This window comes from Vicia villosa, linkage group LG3 (genome assembly GCF_029867415.1).
Source record: "Vicia villosa cultivar HV-30 ecotype Madison, WI linkage group LG3, Vvil1.0, whole genome shotgun sequence".
Taxonomy (NCBI): Eukaryota; Viridiplantae; Streptophyta; class Magnoliopsida; order Fabales; family Fabaceae; genus Vicia; species Vicia villosa.
This window is the reverse complement of record NC_081182.1, coordinates 22143871-22167700: the sequence shown is the minus strand read 5'-3', so window position 1 is coordinate 22167700 and position 23830 is coordinate 22143871. Positions and strand designations below refer to the sequence as shown.

At 34.0% G+C, this 23830-nt stretch overlaps 3 protein-coding genes across 6 annotated transcripts; all 3 read right to left on the bottom strand.

The window, feature by feature from the left end:
- Nucleotides 1-513: 513 nt before the first annotated feature.
- LOC131660630 (protein WVD2-like 6) lies at nucleotides 514-4872 on the bottom strand. Of its 2 annotated transcripts, none has more exons than XM_058929909.1 (9): nucleotides 4549-4872; nucleotides 4229-4468; nucleotides 3882-4142; nucleotides 3728-3768; nucleotides 3533-3604; nucleotides 2943-3039; nucleotides 2775-2846; nucleotides 2586-2696; nucleotides 514-1328 (listed from the first exon to the last, which is right to left on the bottom strand). In XM_058929909.1, the coding sequence occupies exons 2-9, from the start codon at nucleotides 4433-4435 to the stop codon at nucleotides 819-821; spliced, it is 1371 nt and encodes a 456-aa protein (XP_058785892.1). In that variant the 5' UTR covers nucleotides 4436-4468; nucleotides 4549-4872; the 3' UTR covers nucleotides 514-818. The 2 variants fall into 2 exon arrangements, with proteins under 2 accessions (XP_058785892.1, XP_058785893.1); XM_058929910.1 differs by having other exon boundaries at nucleotides 4229-4448.
- An 8631-nt stretch (nucleotides 4873-13503) lies between these two features.
- On the bottom strand, nucleotides 13504-16912 carry LOC131655123 (putative L-ascorbate peroxidase 6). 3 transcript variants are annotated; one of them, XR_009299662.1, is made up of 9 exons: nucleotides 16528-16912; nucleotides 16287-16414; nucleotides 15413-15483; nucleotides 15227-15269; nucleotides 15048-15144; nucleotides 14670-14753; nucleotides 14332-14453; nucleotides 14023-14204; nucleotides 13504-13818 (listed from the first exon to the last, which is right to left on the bottom strand). XR_009299662.1 is itself a non-coding variant. In XM_058925028.1 (9 exons), exons 1-9 carry the CDS (start codon nucleotides 16794-16796, stop codon nucleotides 13716-13718), a joined length of 975 nt encoding a protein of 324 aa, XP_058781011.1. In that variant the 5' UTR covers nucleotides 16797-16911; the 3' UTR covers nucleotides 13504-13715. The 3 variants fall into 3 exon arrangements, 2 of the variants coding, with proteins under 2 accessions (XP_058781011.1, XP_058781010.1); XM_058925028.1 differs by having other exon boundaries at nucleotides 14138-14204; nucleotides 15227-15260; nucleotides 16528-16911; XM_058925027.1 differs by having other exon boundaries at nucleotides 14138-14204; nucleotides 16528-16909.
- A 753-nt stretch (nucleotides 16913-17665) lies between these two features.
- LOC131660629 (G-type lectin S-receptor-like serine/threonine-protein kinase SD2-5) lies at nucleotides 17666-20590 on the bottom strand. Its single transcript, XM_058929908.1, has one exon. It carries the CDS (start codon nucleotides 20353-20355, stop codon nucleotides 17893-17895), a length of 2463 nt encoding a protein of 820 aa, XP_058785891.1. The 5' UTR covers nucleotides 20356-20590; the 3' UTR covers nucleotides 17666-17892.
- Between the last annotated feature and the right edge of the window lie 3240 nt (nucleotides 20591-23830).

The following is a 23830-nucleotide window of genomic DNA, read 5'->3' as shown; positions in this document are numbered from 1 at the left end:
TACATTTTGTATTTTTTTAATAATTAAGTTATGTTGGAATTGGTGCCAAGCCATGTTTGCTGTGTAGTATAAACCCAGTGTCATATACGGTGTAGGAAAATCAGTATCATAATAGCATTCCTCTTAATTTTAGTAATCAATTTTTCTCAATGTAGAAACAAACACGCATAGTCTTCTCAATTTTATAAATAAAAATGTTTCGTCTGACCCAAACTTGACCCGAGCTAGACGTTGCACTAGGCATTAGGCACACCACATGTGCATATGTTGTTATATCATAGCACTTTTGCGCGTTGAACATGTGCATATGTTGCTATATAAGAGTTGAAAAATAAATTATGATAGTGACAATAAAACTTGTTGCATAACAAAGCATAGCTGTAATATGACTAATCAGGGTGGTGTCCACTACACAAACAGCTAATTTCATGTGACAATGCCAACTGTTTAAGGCCTAAACAAAATGTAATGGAACCACTTATGGTAAACATTCTCAAAATTTTCGCTAACATGTCAACCAAACAGATACAAGTGTTGCATACCAAATTAACATTAACAGGAACAACTTGATAAATATTTATATTATTACATACAATTCTGCAAGGAGGAAAGAGAATCATAAGGACAAAACCAGCTAGCTTTGGGAGCAGACACAAAAGATACAATGCCACTTGTGGCAAAATGACAATCACAAACCATAATGCAAATATATGCAAGCCTTCATTGTCAAATAATCTCAATCATATGCTTCTATAATATTCACGTGACGAATCAATGGGTCTGATAGCAACACCTGGCTATATGTTCCTGCTGCTTGCTTAATACTCTGCTGCTATAGGTTCTTGTACCAAGGTGAGCTGTGGTTTGTCTTCTTCGACGATATCACCATTCGCATGGGATTCTACTTCACCTGAATCTATATTCAGAGAGGGAGTTTCACTTGTCTCGTCGGACAAGGCATTGTTCTCCTCAATAGCTGCAGCTGCTTCAACTTTCTCTTCCTTTGTTGCAATAGACAGGGTGGTAACATCAGTTGTTACACTAGATAAGGAGGCTTTCACGTCATTCACCGCCTTAGACGGAGGTCGTGCAGTAGTTGTATTGGATGAACTGATCCTTTCAGGAGACAGTCGAGGAGGGAGAGATTTTCGCTGTGGCTTCTTTGGTTGAACAGGACTAATTCCTTTAGTAGGGGTATTCTGAGATAATTTCTCGTCCAGACTTAAACGACATTGTAGAGCACTGCTTATGGTGTTTCCTTCTACCTCTGAAGATGTTGAAGTCTTCTTACGACCAAGCTTGGGAGATTTTGCTCTTGTAGTTGGTATCTAAATTCACAAGTCCAAAGGAATTTCAATTTCTAAATCATAGACAAACTCTTTCCATAAAAAAATCTTGGACAAATTTGCTAACTCGAAAAAGTTTGTGGAGAATATCAACAGTTTCAGAGCAACTTTATAGTTAAAAACATCACTTTATAGTTACATTAAGAAAGTCAGTAACAAGTTCTCGAGCAACTTCAATTGGGGTTCTTGTTAGTTCTGCTCAATTATCTAACACTGACAATAAAGTTTGCCCAACTAGCAAACTTTAAACATCACTAACTGGAGCTAAGCAGTTCTGAGGTGAAGTTGTTGTGGCATTTGGATACATAAGCAAAAACAGTTTAGATGCACTTTACCACACACCTATGTCTAAAGAAGTAAAAAGCCATCTAGAATGACAAATTAAGAACTACTACTCAATTTAAGAATCAGATAGAATATCAAAATCTGTTTGGAAATAGCAACACTACCTAAATTTCAGAACCCACAGGATATGTACAGGCCACCAAAGCACAGACCAAATCTAAAGGTTCCAGATGAAGATCAATGAGGTAACTGAAAAGAATATTTAACATGCTAATTGAAAGTCCCTATTCTTATAAAATAAATCATCAGATTCATCGATTGAAATCGTAGTTAAAAAATATCTAATATATGCAGTGATATTATGAACTTATGTATAATATAACAGGCTTAATGCTTTTAATTTTACTTGCCTATTAATTTTGGTCCAACATACCCTAGAAAATACATGTTTTATAATGTTAATAACATACTCAAGACATGAGCATTTCATATTTCCATCTCATTTTTAAACCCAACAAGCATTTTGGTAGCATAACTTAAGAATATATACAATATGCATTGACTAGAAACACATCACCAGGGAGAGTAATTAATATCTATGTACGAATGAGAATCTGTATGATGAGTGGAAACCAATCATTCTTAACAATGGAGTATTTCTGAACAAGATATTTGATTAGACAGACACCAATAGATAGAGTGAAATGGAAACAGTGAGAAGCTTCAATCAGTAAATAATGTTCTTTCCAAATAAGTTCAGAAGAGTGGCAAAGTTGTGTGTGTGGGTGCATAGACATCAGTGTACTTGTGAGTTGGGTATTGACATGCCAACAAGAAATACATTTCTCTAGTTAAAAATAAAAAACCGAAAAATAATTAGACAGATTACATGCAACAGGTTTGCATGCAATCAGGAAGATAGGCATCCATGTATGCCCATAAACAGAAACTAACCTTCTTCAACTCCACCCGAGAAGGAGGAGGTTCCTGGTAGAAGCTTGGCATTGGAGTTGCTTTAAATGCTAGTTTTTTCCTAAGCCTCCTAATCTCAGCTTCTTGGCTCTCCTAAAAAAGGAAATCAAAGGTTGATATGTTTAAAAGGAATTAGCACAAGTTTTCAGCCTAGCTATCATATATTATCACCTTGGTTTTTGCTTGCATGTTGCTTTCCTCCACTTCCTTCGCATGAATCCTTTCCTCAAGCTTAGAGTAAAACTGGCCACCAAAATATGAAATTATTTTAAAACTACAAACTTACTCAAAGGAAACCATCATGGTAACCCAAGAGAGAAGCAAGTAATAATTATTTACCTCTTTTCTTCTCTCAGCTCGCTCATTACATTTGAAACTGAATCCATAAGTTGGCATTGTCCCCATTCTGCGAGGCTTGCCATCTTCGGCGGTAGGACTTATAAGTGGATTAAGGATAAACCATTGAAGCACAAACGTAAACAACATATCATTCTCAAAACTAAATTTATAATAAGTTACACTCTCCTCCCGTAAGATATGCATACATCACGCTACCATTCCTTCTAATTTTAAAAATTCAACCCCTCTATTGAGATGAATACGTGCTGCACTTTAGTCTATTTTAATTTAAACAAGTATTTTAGGAATGATATTTTCTCCCTTGTCATTTTTTAGATGTCCTACAATTAGTCGCAGGGTTCAAAACTAGGCGTCAATGATGCCCCTAAGAACCTTATTTGCGTTAAAATATACTAAAATGTAGCACATTTCATTTTCAACTCCAAAAAATAGTATGATTCAAGTATCCATGGGAAATGTAATTTACACATAAACTTACTATTTATATATACAGAAATCTCTCTTAGCTCCCTATTTCCTTCCAATCACAAGAAAGAAAAATAAAAACTCGACCACAAAAAAAAGGATACGAAGATAAGTCAGCATTTCCTTGAAGATTATCAAGGGGTTCTTTCTTTATCAATTGTGGTCTAGTCTTCTCCCTGTATCCAATAAATTGCAAACCACGCGTCAAATAATCAAGATGATAGGATCTTCATACCATATTCTTGTCAGAGTAAATTTTACGAACTATTCAAAAATAGAATACAAAAAGCATTTCATACATTGGTGCTTCAGAAGTCGCTGCATCAGACTTTCCAGCTTGCTGAGAGAAATTGTAAAAAAAATATCAGTAAACCCCAACACTACAATCTCATCGCACAAATCCAAAAGGCTAAAAGAACAAACTGAGAAAGCACAATCAAAGGTAACCATTACCTTGTTCAATCGCGTCTGCTTGTCATTCAACGCTCTGCTCTTAACCGCCTGTCTCGGATTCGAGTCTAAACTCGAAGTACCATTCGAAACAGCCGCTGCTGCTGCTGCCACCTCTTCATCTTTCCCGACTTTGCTCTTTCTCACCAAACCTGCATTCACACCTTTCCCACTCAGGTGTTTCACTTTCTTATCCTTCACCGGACCATTTGATGTTCTAGATTTCAATTTCTCCGTTTCATCTCCGATTTCCACATCCTCGTCCTACAATTCACAAAAACACAAACACATTCAAATAAGAAAAACAATAAATGGAGCGTGCGAATGTAAAATTAAACAATTAATCTCACCTTCAAAATTCCAACATTGTTTCCCTCTATTCTCCCATTCAATCCTTCTTTCAATTCTTCCTTACACAAATCATCATCAAAATTTTCAAAATCTCCATTCGTCACCACTACACTTTCATCAGTTTCAGTAACAACAGAGTCTACATTTGAATCAACATTCACCACGGCTTCAAAACCATCTACAAGTGAAAAATCACTCGGATCCATCTTTCACACCAAGCTACAAAATTAGGGTACGAACTATGAACACAGAAACAAACAAATCAAACAAAGGGATAAAATAGTAACTACATTATAACGAAAAGCGGTTACTAACTAACCTGAGGTAAAGTATCAGAAGAGCATAGCGGGTTGAGATCTGAGGATCCGGGTCCGATAACAAGATCCGGAAGATTGAAACTGTTGTTGGTGATTTGTTTTTGTTTATTTTTAATTGGTTTATGAGAGAAATGAAAGAGAGAGGAGTGGAGAGTAGAGAAGGGGGAGTGAAAAGAGTGTTGTTTTTTTGTTATTATAGAAAGGAAGGGAGAGAGTTGAATTTACAGGTCAGATCGTGTCGCTATCTCCGCTGGATTTCTAGTCATACAAAGTCACGCTTTGCGGTTGTCTACACGGCCTTCACGGTTTAGTAAATGGGGAGAGGTGTAAGAAATATAAGAGTTTATTTTAAATATTGAAAATTATAAATGATTTAATATTAGTTAAAACATTTTATATGTATATTTTTTAAGATTAAATTGTGGATGTGTACTTCAATTTAAGTTAACTTATCTAGGTGGATCAAAGAAGATTGGGTGGTAACTATGACAATGATGTTTTAGGGATGGAGGTGTATTAATAAATCCTCTAACAATCAAATCAAATTTGCAGTGGTTTTGAATTGTTCGATAGACTATATAGTACTCCAATGGTTAGAGGTTTTAAAAAAAAATTTAAATATGACGGTCTCAAAGCACATATGTTAGAGGATCTTATGAGCTTTATTATCTAATAGTTTTTAGGATTTTTAATTATGGTCGAGTGTGTCTGGAAGACGTTTCAAGCTATTGGTACGCTTCATTAGACTAGATTTTGGTGACACAGTTTCATGTTGATTAGGTTTTGGCTTAGTCTAGAATAGTTACCCCTTAAGTCTTAGTTGTTTGGACTAGATTATTGATTGTCTTCGATCTTGTGGAAAGGCTACGTCAATTGACGAATGTGGGAAAGGTTGTATTTCCTTACAAGTTGGATGAAATATTGGCGATTATGTTTGGTTTGAGATAATATGGTGAGATTTTGATTATTAGCCTGAATAGTTGACTTTTCATGAACTATTCAGACACGTTTTAAGGCATATGTCACAAACTCCAGGCGTTCTTCACCCTTTGGGGTTTCTTAGGATCAGAACATTGTATCATATCTTGCTATCATATATTTTTGTTAGAAAATAATTTGGAAATTATCTAACTATGTGTCTCTCAACTTTTTAATGAGAAATAAAATTCCTCTAGGATGATATGGTGTCAATGTATTGGTTTATTGGAAACCTTCTAGACTCTTAATTTTTTAACTGTTAGATTCATCGATTTTTGTTATTCTTGAACTAGTTGAGAATGGGGAAATTGAGGTTATTCTCTTATTATTCTTTTTTCCAATTTTCTCTTTCCTTGGGATTTTGGGTTTCATATGGTTTTTTCTTGAAAATTCTATTGAAATGCAAACTCCTTGTTGTTCTCTAGAGAACTCTACTATTGATCTTGGTTATGTTCCTTCTTTTTTTTACATTGCATCCCTTCGTTTATTAGTGACTTTTTATTTTATGCTACTTTGGTTTATTATTTGTAGTGAGCTCATTGTTGTTGTTAACTTGTTTTACTATCTAGCATTTTTTGTATTAAATAATATGTATTTATTTCAACAGTGGTCATCAATGGCCATGTGCCACCTTGGTATCCTTAAACCGAGTGTTTGATGGTTGTTTCCATCTGCATGGGTGGTGGCGCCGCCTAGGTGTTACCCCAAAGTCTAATGGATGAGAGTATTATAATTTTGTGCATTTGTAACAACTTTAGGAATTTCTATTTGTTTTGATTTGTTATATTTTAATGTTTGAACTTTTCTTATCGAAGGGTTTTAGGTTATGGGGTAATTTCACCTCTTTAACACAAGGTGAAAGGATAGATAAACGTGGCTTTTTTCCTTAACTAATACTTTCTTTTTATGTAGACAGATTAGAGACAGGAAAAACTTTCAAATATCCCCATGGTAGACAGATTATGGATCCAGTGATAATTGCAATTAGCCCTCATGTACACATAGATTACTTGGAGATACCTTATATATACTTTGAATTGGTCAGTTTGTACCCTTATCATCCCTTCTTAGAAGTGGGTAACTTTGTAGACTAGGTTATGGGTGTCCCAAAAAGTGGTGACTATATTTCTAGGTCGTATTCAAATTATTCTTTTATGAAGTTTGAACAGAGGCTCTTAAAAAAACTTTCATTGGTGTTATTCCCAACGACTGAGCCTTCATCCAAGCCTTCCAATATCTTTATGTGTATCTCAACATCTTGACATTTTTTCATGTCTTGTTTAACATCTTATCTCTTGTCTTAGAAATTGCAAAGTCTAGGGATCCCTAACGTGTTGTATCCTTCAAAAAGTCGTTGAAAGTTTTTTAGGCTTTCATTGACTCTCTTAATAATTTCAAATATTGTTATGTTCCCATCATGCCCTTGATAAAGGTAGACAATAAAATGGCATGTGTTTGTCCCATTTCAGAGACCTTTGATGGAACTTCGTCTCGATCTTGCAAGGAGAGGTTCACACAACACTGGTTAGAAAACCATTTGAGGTTGGACCAATGACTGGTGGTCTAGAGGAAGTGGACCGATGCGAGAGTGATCTGGGTTACATGAGCATGATTAGAGGATTATTTGTTCTCTTTCGATAAAGCATCCTCTATTGACAAAGAAACAGGTGAATTGAAAATGAAATATCAATATCTAGACACTCAAGATGTCAAACTGAATGAAAATATTTTTGATCAAAAATTTGGTTACCACTTTATATATAAATGGAAATTTGATTGAGTGCGTGTTTTTAAAGGAGAATGTACAACCTTAGGGTCCAGTATGGGTCGTAGCCCTCGTTACGAACTGGCCTTAGTCACCCCTAGTTTTTGTACTATGAAACAAATGATGCATCAACATCCACAAGATCAGCTACAAATGCAACAACATTAATAATAACATGAAGAGTTTATGATGTAAATGATACAACAAATGCAAGGGAACCAACAACAACCACCTCACCCTCCACAACAAGAGGTAGGAAAACAATAGTTCCGAGAATTCTATAGAATGAACCCACTAGAGATTGCGGGTAGCCATGACCATCTAGTTGGACAAGGCTGGCTAAAAAGGGTGGAAATGATCTTCAAAGTAACCCCGTGTACGGATAAAGAGAAACTCACTTTTGCTACCCATATGTTGAGGGGAGCATTAGAAAGATAGTGGGACAGTATGGCGGCGTATATGACGGCAAGGAACATCCCAAAGGATTGGGAGCATTTTAAACCGGTCTTTTTGGATAAGTATATCCTAGACAGTTTGCGAACATAGAAAGAGTTGGAATTCCAACAACTTAGGCAGGTAACATGTCAGTTGCTGAGTTTGTTGAAAAGTTTGAAGACATGACCATTTATTCTAACCAAGCAATGTATGCACCAAATGAAAGGGGGGACTTGATTAGTTTAAGTTTGGACTAGGAAGGGAGATAGAACATAATGTGTCTCATAACAAGTTTAACACCTGTGATGAAGTGCTACAACAATGGTATGTTGTAAAGAATGGTCTGGAAAAGATTCAAAGGGAAAGAGAGCAAGCCTGATAGCATCACAAAGATTCAGGAAAGCTCAATCAATAATTGAAACCTAGAGGTTCTCCAACAAAAGGCAAGCAGATTCAAGGTGCAAGTCATAATCAACAACACTGTTGTGAGAAGTGATCAAAGGCCCATTTTCGAGACTGTACATATAGACCTTATCTATTGTAGTTCTGAAGCCATGTGACAAACCATTAAAGAATCAGAACCGCAATGACGTGAGTCGAATTAAGAATAAGAACCCTTTTGGAGCCTTAATTGCTAGGCAACATCTACCATCTCAAAGAAATGACCGTCTTGTTTTCACATGCTTTAACTGTGGAAATCCTGATCTTATGGCTAAGAGAAGTAAGAACGTGCCTAAACCTATTGATTGCCCAAGTGCATAGGTTAACTTGACTGATGAGAAATTTACTGCTTTGATCACTGAAATCAACATGGTTAGTGGATAAACATTGGCGCATCTCGTCATGTTTGTTATGATTGTGTTATGTTCAAATATACACGAATGATGAAGATAAGAAAATGTTGTTGGAATTGAAGACGTGAAGCTGAATTTCACCTCTGAAAAGACTTTAATCTTAAAGATGTCATTCATGTTTTTGAGATTAGAAAGAATCTTGTTTCTGATTTTCTTCTAAATAAGGCAGGTTTTAGTTAGTCTATATGGGCATATTTGTACACCATCACTGAGAATGATATTTTTTTGGGAAAAGGGTATGCCACTGTTGGCATCTTTTAGTTGAATGTTGAATTGAATAAAATTTCCCATTATGTTTACTCTTTGTGTGATTTTAATATTTGACATGCTATATTTTGTCATGTTAATAAGCGTATTATTTCTAATTTAAGTAATTTAGGCATTATCACAAAATTAAACTTCAATGAGTTAGAAAAATGTGAACATTGCAATCAAGCTAAAAAAACTAAGACTTCGCATAAATCACTTATTAGAGATTTTGTTCCCTTAGATCTTATACACTCTGATATATGTGAACTAGATGGCACTTTAACTAGAAATGGTAAACGTTATTTTATCACTTTTTATTGACGATTGCTATGAGTATACTTATGTGTACCTACTGAAGAATAAAAGTGAAGTGCTTGACAAGTTTAAGATTTATGTGAATGAAATTGAAAATCAATTTAGTTAGAATTAAGAGACTTCGTCTTGATATGAGAACTTAATATGATTTTAGTTTATTAAATGAATTTATAATAAAAAACATGGAATTTTACACAAAATGACTACACCATATTCTCTTAAAATGAATGGTAAAATAGAAAGAAAGAATAGAACTCTTACTGAATTGGTTGTTGTTATTATGTTGAACTTAGGTGTTACATCTCACTAGTGGGGGAATTTTTATTGATTGTTTGCTATTGTCCAGAATAGAGTTTACAAGTCTAAAAATAAGATCTCTCTTTATGAGATATTTAAGAAAAAATAACCAAACTTTTATTACTTTAAAACTTTGGATTGTTTGGCTTAAGTCTGAATTACAGATCCAAAGCGAGTTAAACTTGCTAGTGGAGCCTATAAATGTGTATTCATTGGGTATGCAGCAAATAGTAATACATATAAGTGTAATGACCTAAATGCTAAAGTGGTCATGGAATCAAATGATATTGAATTATATGAAGACAAATTTCCTTTCAAATCGAGATATAGTGGGGGCACTGAATCAAATCATATTCTTGTGATAAAAAGCACCAAAAGCAACAATAAAGTAGAAACAAAACTTTTGATGAAGTAAAAGAGTAAGAGTTGCTAAATACTATGGGTCTAATTATGCAACCTATACTATAGAAGAAGATCCAACAAATCTCCAAGAGTCCTTGTCATCTTTGGATACATATTTGTAGGAAGAAGCTATTAACAATGAGATAGATTCTCTAAAATCTAACAGGACTTGTCACTTGGTAGACTTGTCTCCTGGTTGCAAACCAATCGGTTTTAATTGGTTTTTGAAAATAAACTAAAACCTGATAGAATATTTAATAAGTACAAGGTTCTCCTTGTAGCCAAAGGTTTTAGGCAAATAAATAAATAAATAAATTTATTTGATACTTTTCTCTGGTCACTAGAATTACATCCATTATGGTATTGATTTCAATTGCTTCTATTTATAACTTAATAGTACACCAAATGAATTTTAAAACGATTTTTTTAAAGGGTGGCTTAGAAGAAGACAACTATATGGACCAACAAGAAGGGTTTGTGGTTCATGAGAAAGAAAACAAAGTAAGTTAAATAAGTCTTAGTATGGTCTAAAATAATCTCCAAAGCAATGGCATGAAAAGTTTTATAACTTAATGATATCGAATGGGATACAAAATGAATTAAAGTGACAAATGCGTTTATTACAAATTTAAAAATGGAAGTTGCACTATCATATGTCTCTACGTAGACGACTTACTCATATGTGAAATCATTGTTGTGCAACAACTTTGATATGAAAAACCTCAAAGAAGCTAGTGTGATTATTGGTATCAAGATCACTAGATCTGAACAAGGAATTGCTTTGGACCAGTTTCACTATGAGGAGACTATCTTAAAGAACTATAAATAGATACTTTGATTGTAAACCTACTTACACACCATACGATCCAAGTGTTAAACTGTTTAAGAACCCTGGTGACAATGTTAGACAAACTGAATATGCGAGAATCATTGGCAATCTTAGGCATGCCACTGATTTCACTAACCCCGACATTGAATATGTCATCGGATTATTGTGCAGGTTTACAAGTAAACCGAATAATGAGCATTTGCAAGCTATTGAGAGAGTCATGTGATACCTTAAGAGGACCATGAATCTCGATTTTCATTATCATAGATTTTGTGTTGCACTTGAAGGATACATTGATGTATATTTGAGCACATAATTAGATGATTTTGAAACAACTAATGGTTATATATTCAGTATAGTTGAAGGAGGTGTATCTTGGAAATCTAAGAAGCAGATTATATTGACTCAGTCCATGATGGAGTCTGAAATGATAGAATTAATTATTGCTAGTGAATAAGCAAGTTGGTTATGATGCTTACTAGCTCATATTTCTTCACGGGAAAAACCTATGACAATTGTATTGATCCACAACAGTAGTACCACAACTATTGCAAAAATTGAGAATCGTTATTATAATGGTAAGAGATGTCAAATAAGAAGGAAGCACATCACTGTTAGAGATTGTAGCTCTCGAGGAGTTGTAAGAGTGTATCAAATACACATGATGAAAATTTAGTAGATCCTTTGACGAGAAAATTAGCTAGAGAGAAAGTTCATAACACATTCAACAAGATGAGACTAATGCCTATAGAGAATTGAGTTGTTCATGATGGTAACTCGACCTAATAGACTGAATATTCCACAAAAAAAAGGTTCAATGGGTAATAACAAGTTATGAGTATATGAGGTTATCATGCTATTATAAATAAGAGAAACATGAATCCTTAAGCGATAAGAGGATGAGAAAATATAAATTTTTAATAAGATTTATACTCTGTATGAGGGAGTACGAGGGATGGCAAAAAAAATCGTACCCGTGGAGACCCGCGGGTAAAACCCATCACGGGCACGAGTAGGATGGCTTAATGGGTATCCATGAGTAAAATAAACAGATAAATAGTTATCCATTTATTCATGGGTATGGATATGGATTTGATGGTACCCGTACCCGCGGGTATCCGTATCTGTTAATCATTAACAAAATTGGTTGTTTGATCTAAAATTATTGTTATTATTATTACTATTATTATTATTATTATTATTATTATTATTATTATTATTATTATTTTGTTGAATATGAAACTATTATTATTTTTTTAATCTAATTTAATTATTTGATAAAAGAAGAAACAAAACGAATGTGACTTATTATTATTATTATTATTATTATTATTATTATTATTATTATTATATTATGTTAAACTGAAATTATTTTGTTGTCTTTAAAAGAAATAGAAAATTTTATTTAATTATATATATATTTTTTAAAAAATATTTAAATAATAGTATCCATGGATACCCGTAAATATCTGCGGATATCTCAAAATCTACGGATACCCGTCTAACGGATATCCCCACGGGTATGGGGCGGGTACGGGTATCATATTTACTAAACGGGACGGGTAACGGGAAACTACTATCTGTGTCCATGGGTACCCGTTGCCATCCCTAGGGAGTATCTAGCTACATAAGTACTCTTGATAGACTCACATATGTGATTGTGGAACTTAGGCCAGTTCTTATGATATTTCGAGGGAGAATTTCTGGAGTCTTCACTAAACTAGGATAGACATGCAGGGCCATTAAAGCACGAATTTTTAGAATACACTTTAAAAAAAGATTGTGTGCGAGTTTGATGTCTGAGATAGTGTTCAAGACAAATGTGCATTTCTTGTTGAATTAGAATCCTACTTGCTACACAAAGGTTCAAGTCGTAGAAACCTTTGTTTATGCACAATCTTAGAAATGTTTGACGTTACTTCTAAAATAACTTTTTTAAATTCATGCGGGGTTGTTGGAAATTAGTGGATTAGTGGAGAATTGAAAAAGATTGTTGTAAGAGCTAGTATGTGTAGAGGTGAATTTAAAAAAGTTCATTAAAGTCTCACATTGGAGGGATACCACACTTTAGTAGTACTTATATATGAAATGTTGGTCTCTTGGGGTGTGCCACAGGGGTACGCAATTTTGTGAAAGGGTGAGGACGCACCACCATGAACCATCACAAGCACGACCACCGCCGTCTGTTCGGACGATTTGATTCGGGTCGGACGCGAGGTTGGTGAAATTTATTAATTAATTAATTTGTGTGCTGTTTAATGGTAACCCCAAACTTAGATCGAGTTTGCCTTGCATTCCACGTTAATCCTAATTGTTGACCGATTTTTACCGTACCTTCCACGTTTTCTTGCTGACTGAGTTCCATAACGGCTAATTTTGGGACAGATCCGCTACATTCCTCCACGTTTTCTTCCATTCGGGTTAGAATTTCATATATAAATCAAGATTTTCGCATCGAATTTTCACATTTCGAAATCTTTCTACTCCCTCTCGTCTCCACTTCATCTATAATTTTCTTTTGTTTTTTTATTTTTTATTTTCAAGTGGCTTCTTCGCATCATCTACGGCTGGTACTAAAATCAAATACTGATAGTGATATTTATACCATATTCGACCGGTCATAGTGTCATCAGAGTGTAATTATAGACCGATTATCTACAGTGAAAGTAGTAATTCTACATTATAATACTGTGTTGTTTTATCCTGGATGCATCGTGGTTGAGTGACTGATTTGCATAATTTTAAACAGTACCGTGAAGTGTTTTAAAGAGAACGACCTACTACTCCACGACTCATAAATTTTTTCAGTGGCATATTTTCAAAACCTTGAAACTAACAATAATGGTTTCTTTGTCCTTTGTATTTGTATGCTGGTTTGAACCAGAGTAAGAAGATCGAAGCATGTCAACCAAACCAACAAATTTAAACACTTCGGTACACAAATTTAATGATGTACATCTTGATAATCAAAATTTTAACACAGCTCCTTGAATAGTAATAATCAAGGTGTCCTTTGAATGTAAGTTGGAACTTTCAACTCCTGAATTATAAGCCACTCCACCTCACACCAGAATTCACCAGCTTGACATACGCATTTTTGAAATCTTCAAAGAACATATCCTCATTGTCTGCGTACTTTTTAATCCATCTGTTCAATAAATGAAGTTCTTGTAAGTAATGCACAATGAGGTAAGAAAGGAAATAAGCAGAAATATAATCATCACATGCAAGTGGAGTTTTAGTCATTTACTACCGAATAAAGGCTATCCTAAGTTTTTCTTTGAAAACATGGTATCCGGCCCTATGACCGAGTAATCCGAGGGACCAATTGATAGACTATCTGCAGCATTACCTCTTATTTTCTAGAATAATTGAGATCCTAGTGCTTGCCTACTTCACAAAAATTAAATGCAATGGAGTCAACTTTATTTAATTGTAATATATGTGCTTGTTAAACCATAAAGAACCTTAAGCATTCATCATCCTCGACAAGTGCGTGATCTGAAGGAAGACCAATCATAGTCGACATACCGCCTGTATGAAAGAAAACCAGCAGACGAGAACAAAAACATCATTAATATCAAAAAGTGACAAGAACAGCTAATAAATTTAAATATGTTCGACAAAGCAAACTTTTAAATGAAATAAGTTGTTACTTTACCTGAAGGCGTTGGTGGCTTTTCCAACAGAACCTTATAATATGAATTGTCAAAAGAAGTAGGGCTTCCAAAACCCTTACTTCCAAGAGTGTGAGCTCCAGACAAAGCTACCAGTTCTTGTGTTCTGTGAAAGAAAAGTTCCAAATGGATAACAAAGAATGAGAATGAGCAAAACCAATTCTGGTGCAATAATATGAAGAAGATTTTCTCCCATTGACAAATATTAGCACACTGTCAATAATTCTGTTCAGTAATCACTATATTGAATGGAAATTTCAGGCAAACAATCATTGAGGCCAAACACAAATGCTAAGTAGATGGGGTTTCATCTCATACTCACGAGAAGCCTTTTTTCTGGAAGCATCTTTTCAAACCAGAAGCATCAAGGGTTTCTTCAGGAAGTTTCCCTTCAGGATCAGGCCCCCTACCATTAAAATGATTGAAATATTATAGACAGAAGACAAAACCAGGTTTTTATTATGTAACAACAGATGAGTTAAATCTACATGAAGATGTTTCTTTCTAGTTCTTCACCAAAAAGGTTGATCATTTTTTATAAAACAGCATGAACATAGTCCACAAGTAGATTAAGTAATATCTGGAGAGAGCCTAACATATAACTTGTTGTTTGAGTCATCATTACGAGAAATGATCAGTTGCTTGTCAGTTGTCATATCATATATACTGACTAGAGAGTACTAGACAATCATCATCTTACAGAGAATCTTGTCTGCCGAGTGAAACTTGGATAGTAGGACCACCACATACTTCAACAGCTTCCGCTCCAGCCACCGCAATAACGTCCGCCCAGGATACTAACAAAGGTAAACTAAAATCTGTTGATCAAGACCAAATCAACACTTACTATTAGCAGCAATTATCAGAGAAAACAAGGACCTGGATGGATCGCATCTATCTGAGTCTTGGCTTTCTGCAGAACCTAAACAATATGTGATAAGTCCACTGAGTCGTTAGTTTGGCCATATAGATAAAACATAAGAAATCTAACTTGATCAATAAATTCAAAGAAGCCATTCAAGTATTACAAGAAGGGGTCTGAGAAAATAGTGAGACAGAGCATGCCTTTACTGATTTTTTCAGACCAGCATTTTCAGGTCTTTCGAGTTCGTAGACTATAGAACCATTCATGCCACCTGCAGCAACAACAACAACATGAACATACACATTTTTTAAAAATTTGAAAATATAATTATTGAAATACACTTATTGCTGGTGATGTAACTACTACCAAGAAAGTGTTGAGAAACATGGTTGAGCCTACGAAAGAGAGAAATAAAAAAGAGATGATTGAATAGTTTTGTATTGGTTCAATGATAAGATGGTTATTACAACGAATACATGATACACTTTATATAGTGATCATGACCAACTAACAAATCTTAACTAACTAACTAACTAACTAACTAACTAATTACAACCTATAACAAAATATAACAACTAAAGCAACTAGCTCTAACAGAAAACATAACAAAAGACCAGTGTTTCAAATTAATTTTTTTGCCCAGACTTCGAGCAATTGCTGAGCAAAGGCTTGAATCACATGATAACATAGTTTGAAAAGTAATCAGCCAAGAGAATAATTACTTTACATTTGAACAAGTCGTCACTACTTAATGGATTAACACTGGAGTTTTACAGAGTTTAGGGCCTAGCAGGGGGGGCGTCTTTGAGTGTGTGCAAAGCGACCTAAAGCACAGGGCCTCACACTTTTTCATGATTAAGCTATGCAAAAAGGGTCTCCATAAACATATTCCACAATTAATTAACAGTTAAATAGGGCCCCTTAAAAAATGTACAACTCAACTGAATCTAACTTCAGCTTCTTACACAGGACCTCTTAGATGTTTGAGACGACTCTGGAGCCTAGTGCTGAATGCAAAACTAAGTGATCAAGAAATCAAGTGAACAACTATTAAATTTCAGCTGAGATAAATACCTGTATTGTCATCAATTTCAAAAGTTCCAGCATCATGAAAAACCAAACGAAGCACACCGGCGGCCTTTCCCTTAGACAATACCTTCCCCAACTCTTGTTTAATTCGAACATATTCATCTCCACCCAATCTACATTAGGCAAAAAAGCAAAACAAAATACAAATATTACATCAAACAAGCAATGAATGTTAGTGAATTCTTCCAATAATGATAATGAATGCAGAATATGATTGGGTGCTTACGGCGGCGGCGGCACGGCGGAGGCCGGGAGAGAACCAAAGATGTGAGTGAATGGAAGAAGACATGGCAAAGTGGCGATGCTACATATTACACCTCTCCTACTACTCGAAACCCCTACATCACCTGAAGAAGCATGGTCGTTGGACCTATCGGAGCGGAACTTTAGGGTTGAGAAAGAGGGTGGTTGCAATTTGGCGGGAGAATTAGTTTCACCACCTGGTGCGGTAGCGATTGAGCACTGCACAATACGGTTAGTCACAATTGAACGCATTATCTCTATCTTATTTATTTTATTTTTTAGGATATTATATCTAACTCTTCAAAAGCCGCCATCTCCTTTTTTTAACTCTACTTACAATAATCTCTTACCTTCATGGGGATGCACTCTAGAGTGGGTACCATCATTTAATGCACACTCAATAATTGATCTTTATGGCAAATCTAAAGGGCTTGTTTTAGGTTTTTTTTTTTTGTTTTAGGTTTTTTTTTTTTTGTTTCTTTCAATTTGTTTACCGGTCGGAATTTTACTTTAGAGATGAGATAAGTTGGGTGTCGCAGGTTTGGAACTACATTGTTATATTTGATGTTTCTACATAACTATCCATTGAATTAATTTAATAAAATTATATTTTATTTTAGATACTGTATAACTATCCATTGAATAATTTAACGAGATTATACTTTATTTTAGACACGCTAGTTAACATGATCATTAGAATTAGATTAAGTGTGTAATCCAATTTTAAAAGTTAGAAGTGGTTGTTGAAAATTATACATATATAATTATATGTGGTTAATGATAGACATATATGTGGTGAATAGTTATACATATGGATTTTACTAATTAATTACATATGTGCTTACTACTAATTATAATTATGTAGTTATTAGTTAGTAGTATGATCATGATACAACATGTAACACACTCAAATTCCATTTCATAAATACTATTCTTTTTCAAGTACTTTTTATTCTTTTTTTATTTTCCTCAATTTTTATATATAACTTGTAATTCAAGCTATCCAACATGGGTTAACAAAACTAAGCAATTTCTTATTTTTAACAATATTTAAATTTTTTTAAGTGAGTTAGGTAAAATGAAAAACCATATTCAAACACAAGTGGTTGATATGATGGACGCCTAAAATCTAGTGGCATTTAAATTTAATTTAATGTTATAGAATATAGGCTAATACTACAAAATTTGAGGAAATTAAAAAAACAAAATTTACAACATACAAACATAAAAGCCCTGTACAAGAATAACCAAGACTGAATAGCTCAGGATATACATATCAATTTTCTCAATATATTACATTATAACACCAAAAAAAGAAAGAAAGGAAAATACAGAATTATAGTTACTGTTATCTGGGGCCAGAAAGACGAACTGCTGATAGATAAGCATCACTATTACAATCCGAAGGACCAGAGGAATTTCCTCCTTCACTAGATGATTTAAACACAGTTGCATAAAGTCTAGAACCCAAATAAGAACTAGTTGGTGGTTTAGGAACAGTACAAAGACCTTCCAACATTTGAACAACCTTTGTCATTGATGGTCTCATTGACATGTCTTCTTGTATACACCACAATGCAACCCTGATAGCACAATGCACCCTATCATCATGCTCATCAATTTGCAGCTCAGAATCGAGTATATCTCGCATTTTACCTTCCTCCATCATCTTGAAAGCGAAACTAGGGAAATAGTTTTTCTCCGAAGTCTCGTTAGTATCGTAGTTCTTCCTTCCGCCGATAATCTCTAGCAACACCATTCCGTAGCTGTATACGTCGCTTTTCTCTGATATAGCGTAGTTTGTTATCCACTCTGGTGCAAGGTAGCCGCGTGTTCCTCTTAGCGTTGTGAAAACATGGCTTTGTTCTCTGTTCATGAGCTTGGCTAAACCGAAATCGGAGACTTTAGCCATGAAATGATCGTCGAGAAGTACGTTTTCCGGCTTGATGTCACAATGGACAATCTTTGAGTCACAATCTTCGTGCAGATAAGCTAGCCCTTTCGCTGTTCCGACTGCTATGTTATACCTTGTATCCCAATCCAGAAGAAATTCGCCTTTTTTCTTCTTGAATATCCATTTATCCAACGAGTTATTAGCCATATACTCGTAAACTAAAAGCCTATGAGTTCCGTCTGCGCAAAAGCCTTTAAGCCTTACCAAATTAAGATGATGAATGCTTCCAATGATGCTTACTTCGGCTCTGAACTCTTTCTTCCCTTGACCAATACCTTCCAGTTGCTTCACGGCTAATTGAGTTCCATCAGGTAGAACTCCTTTATAAACTGAGCCAAAACCTCCTTGACCAAGCTTCACTGAGAAGTTATTAGTTGCAACTTCAAGATCTTTGTATCGGTAACGTATTGGCATACCGGTTAAATTCTCCAAGAAATTGTCCTCTTCTGAATTCTCCCTTGGAGATTCAGGTAACATTTTCTTTTTCCTGTAGTATCTTACCCCAACAAAGATCAGAACAGAAATCACAAACAAAGTTAATACAACAATAACAACAATGACAACGATGTGTGTAGGTCTAACTCCACTTCCTTTTTCGCCTCCATCACTCGATACCTTAATGTAAGAAACATAACCAGAATCACCATTACCAGATTTCTGAAAACTTCCTACACTCTCCAAAAGGAAACAGTTTCCCGAACTCTTATGAAAGAACATTGCAAGACAAGAGCAATTACCACGACACGAAGTTTGACACCCAGCCAAATCAGTTTTCGAAAATGGCTGCAGATAATCAAGAGCAAAGTAACTAATCCCATCATCACCTTTCAAAAGTTCAACAGATTTTTCTGGTTTACCATCATCACAAGGAGAAACAAAACCAGGTTTACAACTAGGAACGACAGAAAGACAGCTACACCTGCTACTGCGATTAGCCGTGCATACACTGTAAGGATCACAAGGCTCCGGTGTACCACAAGGATCCTGCGGTATCCTAGTCGAAGAATCACCATTCGATCCACCACTGTTGAGATTCTTGAAACTAATAACACCATCCCATCCCAAAACAGCAATCCATGTCGCATTATCACCCGCATCAGCCGAGAATATGAACTGCCACAACAAAGACTTCTTCTCATCATAAAATCTCCAAGAATTATCACTAAGATTCGCCGAAACCACGACATCACCATCCTTATCAACCGTCTTCCGGTTATCCTTCTGCATAGTCCAATAAACCTGTGGTACTCTAAACTCAGCAGAAAGAACAACATTCCCAGATTCAATCTCAAGAGCATAAACCAAACTATTCGCACCAGGCTCACTAGTAAGCTTCATCCCCTCTTTGAAAACCTGTTGAGGCAACAAAGTATCAGTCGGAAAATCAAAACTCTGCCAAATCACCGTACTGTTATTATCACCCCCAAGCAAAACCAAATTTCCATTATCCTGCAACACCATTGAAGAAACCCCTTTGTTAATTGTGTTTGTAGACCAAATCAAAACACCATCTTTTGATAAAAAAGCATTTCCTTTTTGATCAAAGACGAAGTTATCAGAATTAGAAACAGGTTTTGCTCTATTTGCAGTCCAAATCACGGTGGAGCTTGATACATGGATGATTACTAGTAGAAACTTGGTGGAGTCGTTGACGGTGGTCATGAAACCAAAAGCGAAATTTAGGTTTTTTGAGAGGAGAAATTTACCCTCTCTGTCAATCCAATTCATTTGTGAACCTTGTGTACCAGGTAAGATTTTGCCGATGTATTGAATACCACAGAAACATGGTTTTGACATGAAGAGGATTGAGATAGACAAAACAACAACGTAGGAGAAAAACAAATGTTTTTTTGCCATGTTTGATTATGGAAATTTGTAAAATGGAATTAGTTTGAAAGAGGGAAGAGAGGAAGAGAAAGTAAAAGAGTGTTAGCTGGCAAGAGTAAATGGATGGATATATGGGCGCAATGAATGAAGTAGATGAGAATTTGAACCGGGCTTGGGCTTGGGCTTGAACCGGGCTTGGGCTTGATGGAGTTGTCGGGTAAGATTTATCTCAGACAATATACTCCCTCCGGCCTTATTTATAAGCAAAAATTTCTTTTTTAGGTTTATTGAATAATAAATGTATCTGGTCTGCATAGTAGACCAGATACATCTATTATTCAATGAACCTAAAAAAAATATTTGCTTATAAATAAGATCGGGATAGTATGAGTTATAAAGTCGATTTTGTATGGATGAGATAAGATTAATCACCAGACGAGTCAGATAAATTTTTTCGTCTTGTTGGTTTTGTATAGATGATTTGTGGAGATGTCATGAAACATGTAGATCTGACTTTGACTTTAGTTGCATCACCGTCGTTTGAAAGGTGGTTTGTTTGTTGTAACCGTGAAACACATTAATGGGAGTGGTTTTCACTTTTTATTCTTCTCCTTCGTCTTTGTTTCGTACAAGTGTTCTTATTTTAATTGTTTTTGTATTTACTAGTTGTGAGCGCGTTGACGAATTGACGGATCCATGAACCGTTGCTTTTTCTATGTGAGTATGGGAAAAAGTGGTGGCTACATTATTTTAATTTATTAATTTTTAATAACTTGTTGTTTGTTTATCTAGGTGAGGTGACTATTGCATTTCATCACCCCTGTGTATGTGGAGTATTATTTATTATTATTATTATCAAGATAAATACAACATGATTTTGCGGTTGGAGAAAATACACTATTTGAACACGGGAGAAAAGACTCAAATAAATGGAAATTGAAAAGTGTATATGAGTCTATTTTGTATTGTTATTAATGAAGCACTAGTAACAAACCCGTGCATACGCACGGGTTTTGTTCGGTTACGCGAATTTGGATACATCATTGATTTTGGAAAAAAAATGTTAAAAAAAAAATTAGATTAATAATTGATTATTTCATATATAAAAATATTTAGATCAATAATATATTTTTTCCCGTATACCATTTTTGGATTAAAAATATTTAATCATAAATACCATTTCTCGTATATAAAAATATTTAAATCAATAATAGATTTTTTCCCGTACAGAATTCATTTTTGTTTAGGTATCATTCACAAAAATATTTGGATCAATAGTAAATTTCGTATATAAGATTATTTAGATCAATAATAAATTTTTTCCCGTATACCATTTTTAAAAAAAAATATTTAGATCAATAATATATTTTTCGTATATTAAAATATTTAGATCAATAATATATTTTTTCCCCGTATACCATTTTTTATCAAAAATATTTGATCATAAATACAATTCCTCGTATATAAAAATATTTAGGTCAATAATAGATTTTTTCCCGTATACAGATTTCATTTTTGTTTAGGTATCATTCACAAAAATAAGGGTATTTTGGACTTTTCCACAACCATTAATTTTCTTATATTATAGATTGATAGATTTTTTTTGAAAGAAAGAAGTAAGAAAGTGATGAAAGAGAAAAAAATAGAGAATAGAGAGAGATTTGATAAGTTTGATAAAATATAAAAGTTGTATTATTTTAATAATAAAATTAAGAACTTTAAGGTACAAAGACCAAAAAACCACAATTTTAATGTGGTGACAAAAAATCAAATAAGGGTATTTTGGACTTTTCCACAACCATTAATTTTCTTATATTATAGATTGATAGATTGATAGATTTTTTTTGAAAGAAAGAAGTAAGAAAGTGATGAAAGAGAAAAAAATAGAGAATAGAGAGAGATTTGATAAGTTTGATAAAATATAAAAGTTGTATTATTTTAATAATAAAATTAAGAACTTTATGGTACAAAGACCAAAAAACCACAATTTTAATGTGGTGGCAAAAAATCAAATAAGGGTATTTTGGACTTTTCCACAACCATTAATTTTCTTATATTATAGATTTATACAAGTACGGTATAATCACACATGGACTATAAGTGTCACAACTAACTTAGAGTTGACATTTAGTTAGAGTTAATGTTTAGATATTGTTGAGATTTGTTTTCTTCTATTTCCATTATGTAGGTGTAGTTTATATATTTATATCTCTATTATTGCTTTGATTCACATTTCTATAATTTAGTGGTTTTGATTGTATTTTTTTAAAGAAAAATTGTGGAAATATTTAACAAAAAGCTAAATATAAAAAGATGAAAAGAAAAATCTAAATTACTCACATGAAATTAAGGAGTAATAATTAATACGAAAGAAATTAGATTTAAACTCTTGTATTTATGTATAATTTGTGTGATTTGGTTCTCTCAAATTATAGTATATAGTTTTTTATATAATTTGTGGATAACAACAATATATATATATATATATATATATATATATATATATATATATATATATATATATATATATATATATATATATATATATATATTATAACAAAGTGAATTTTTATCTTATAATATACTAACTTTTCTTCTATAAAAATTTACATTTCTTATTGATCATACTATATTATTTTCTTGTTCAACTTTAGTGAAGGCATGACCAGCCTAACCTAATGCGAGGCCTAAGATATTTATAAAAATGATGTTTTTTTTTTCCTTCACGATAATTAAATATTATTTTTAGAAGTTTTAAGATTTTTCATAACTAAATTTTTTGATATCTACAATGAAACTATTGTTAATTTTGGTAGTTAAATTTAAATTATTTATTAAAGTTGAATTATCTTTCAAAATACAAAATTGAATACGAAATTCTCTTTATACGGTGAGTCATGTTGTCCACTCTCACAAGTTAGCAACTTTCCTATCAAAAAATAGAATTGTACCTAGGGCACATCATCACTTCCGACTTCTTTCTTTGACATCAGTGGAGAAATTCGACCAAATATTCATCAATCTTGAGGTAAGCAACCCTCGTATGTTCTTTGTTATGTTTAGTGCTTTCTTTGTCTGCTTCCATGTCAGCCTCTTCACTAATTTCGGTCATATTACCCTTAATGTTACGATTATCTGTAATCTCAACCTTCTGGAACTCAGCACTAAGGTCGTCAGTAACCTTAACCATTTTGACTCCATGCTTGAAACTTTCAGTAGCCTCAGTCATGATACTTCTTTTGTTGAGACCCTCAGTGGCCTCAATCATATGAACTTCAATTGGCTCAATGTAGTGGGTTTCTCCCACATATAGGGGATCTGAGTCGATCTTCATTTGGGCCTTCCCTTTACCTTCGAATTTGAGCCTTCCGTCTTTGATCGCATTCTGCACGAGATCCCTGGAAATTTTTTTTTGAGGTTTTGAGTCCCAAAAAATTGTGATATTTACAAAATCATTTTTTCTTCCGCTATTTTAACGGCGGTATTTTAGCCACCTGTGACCAGC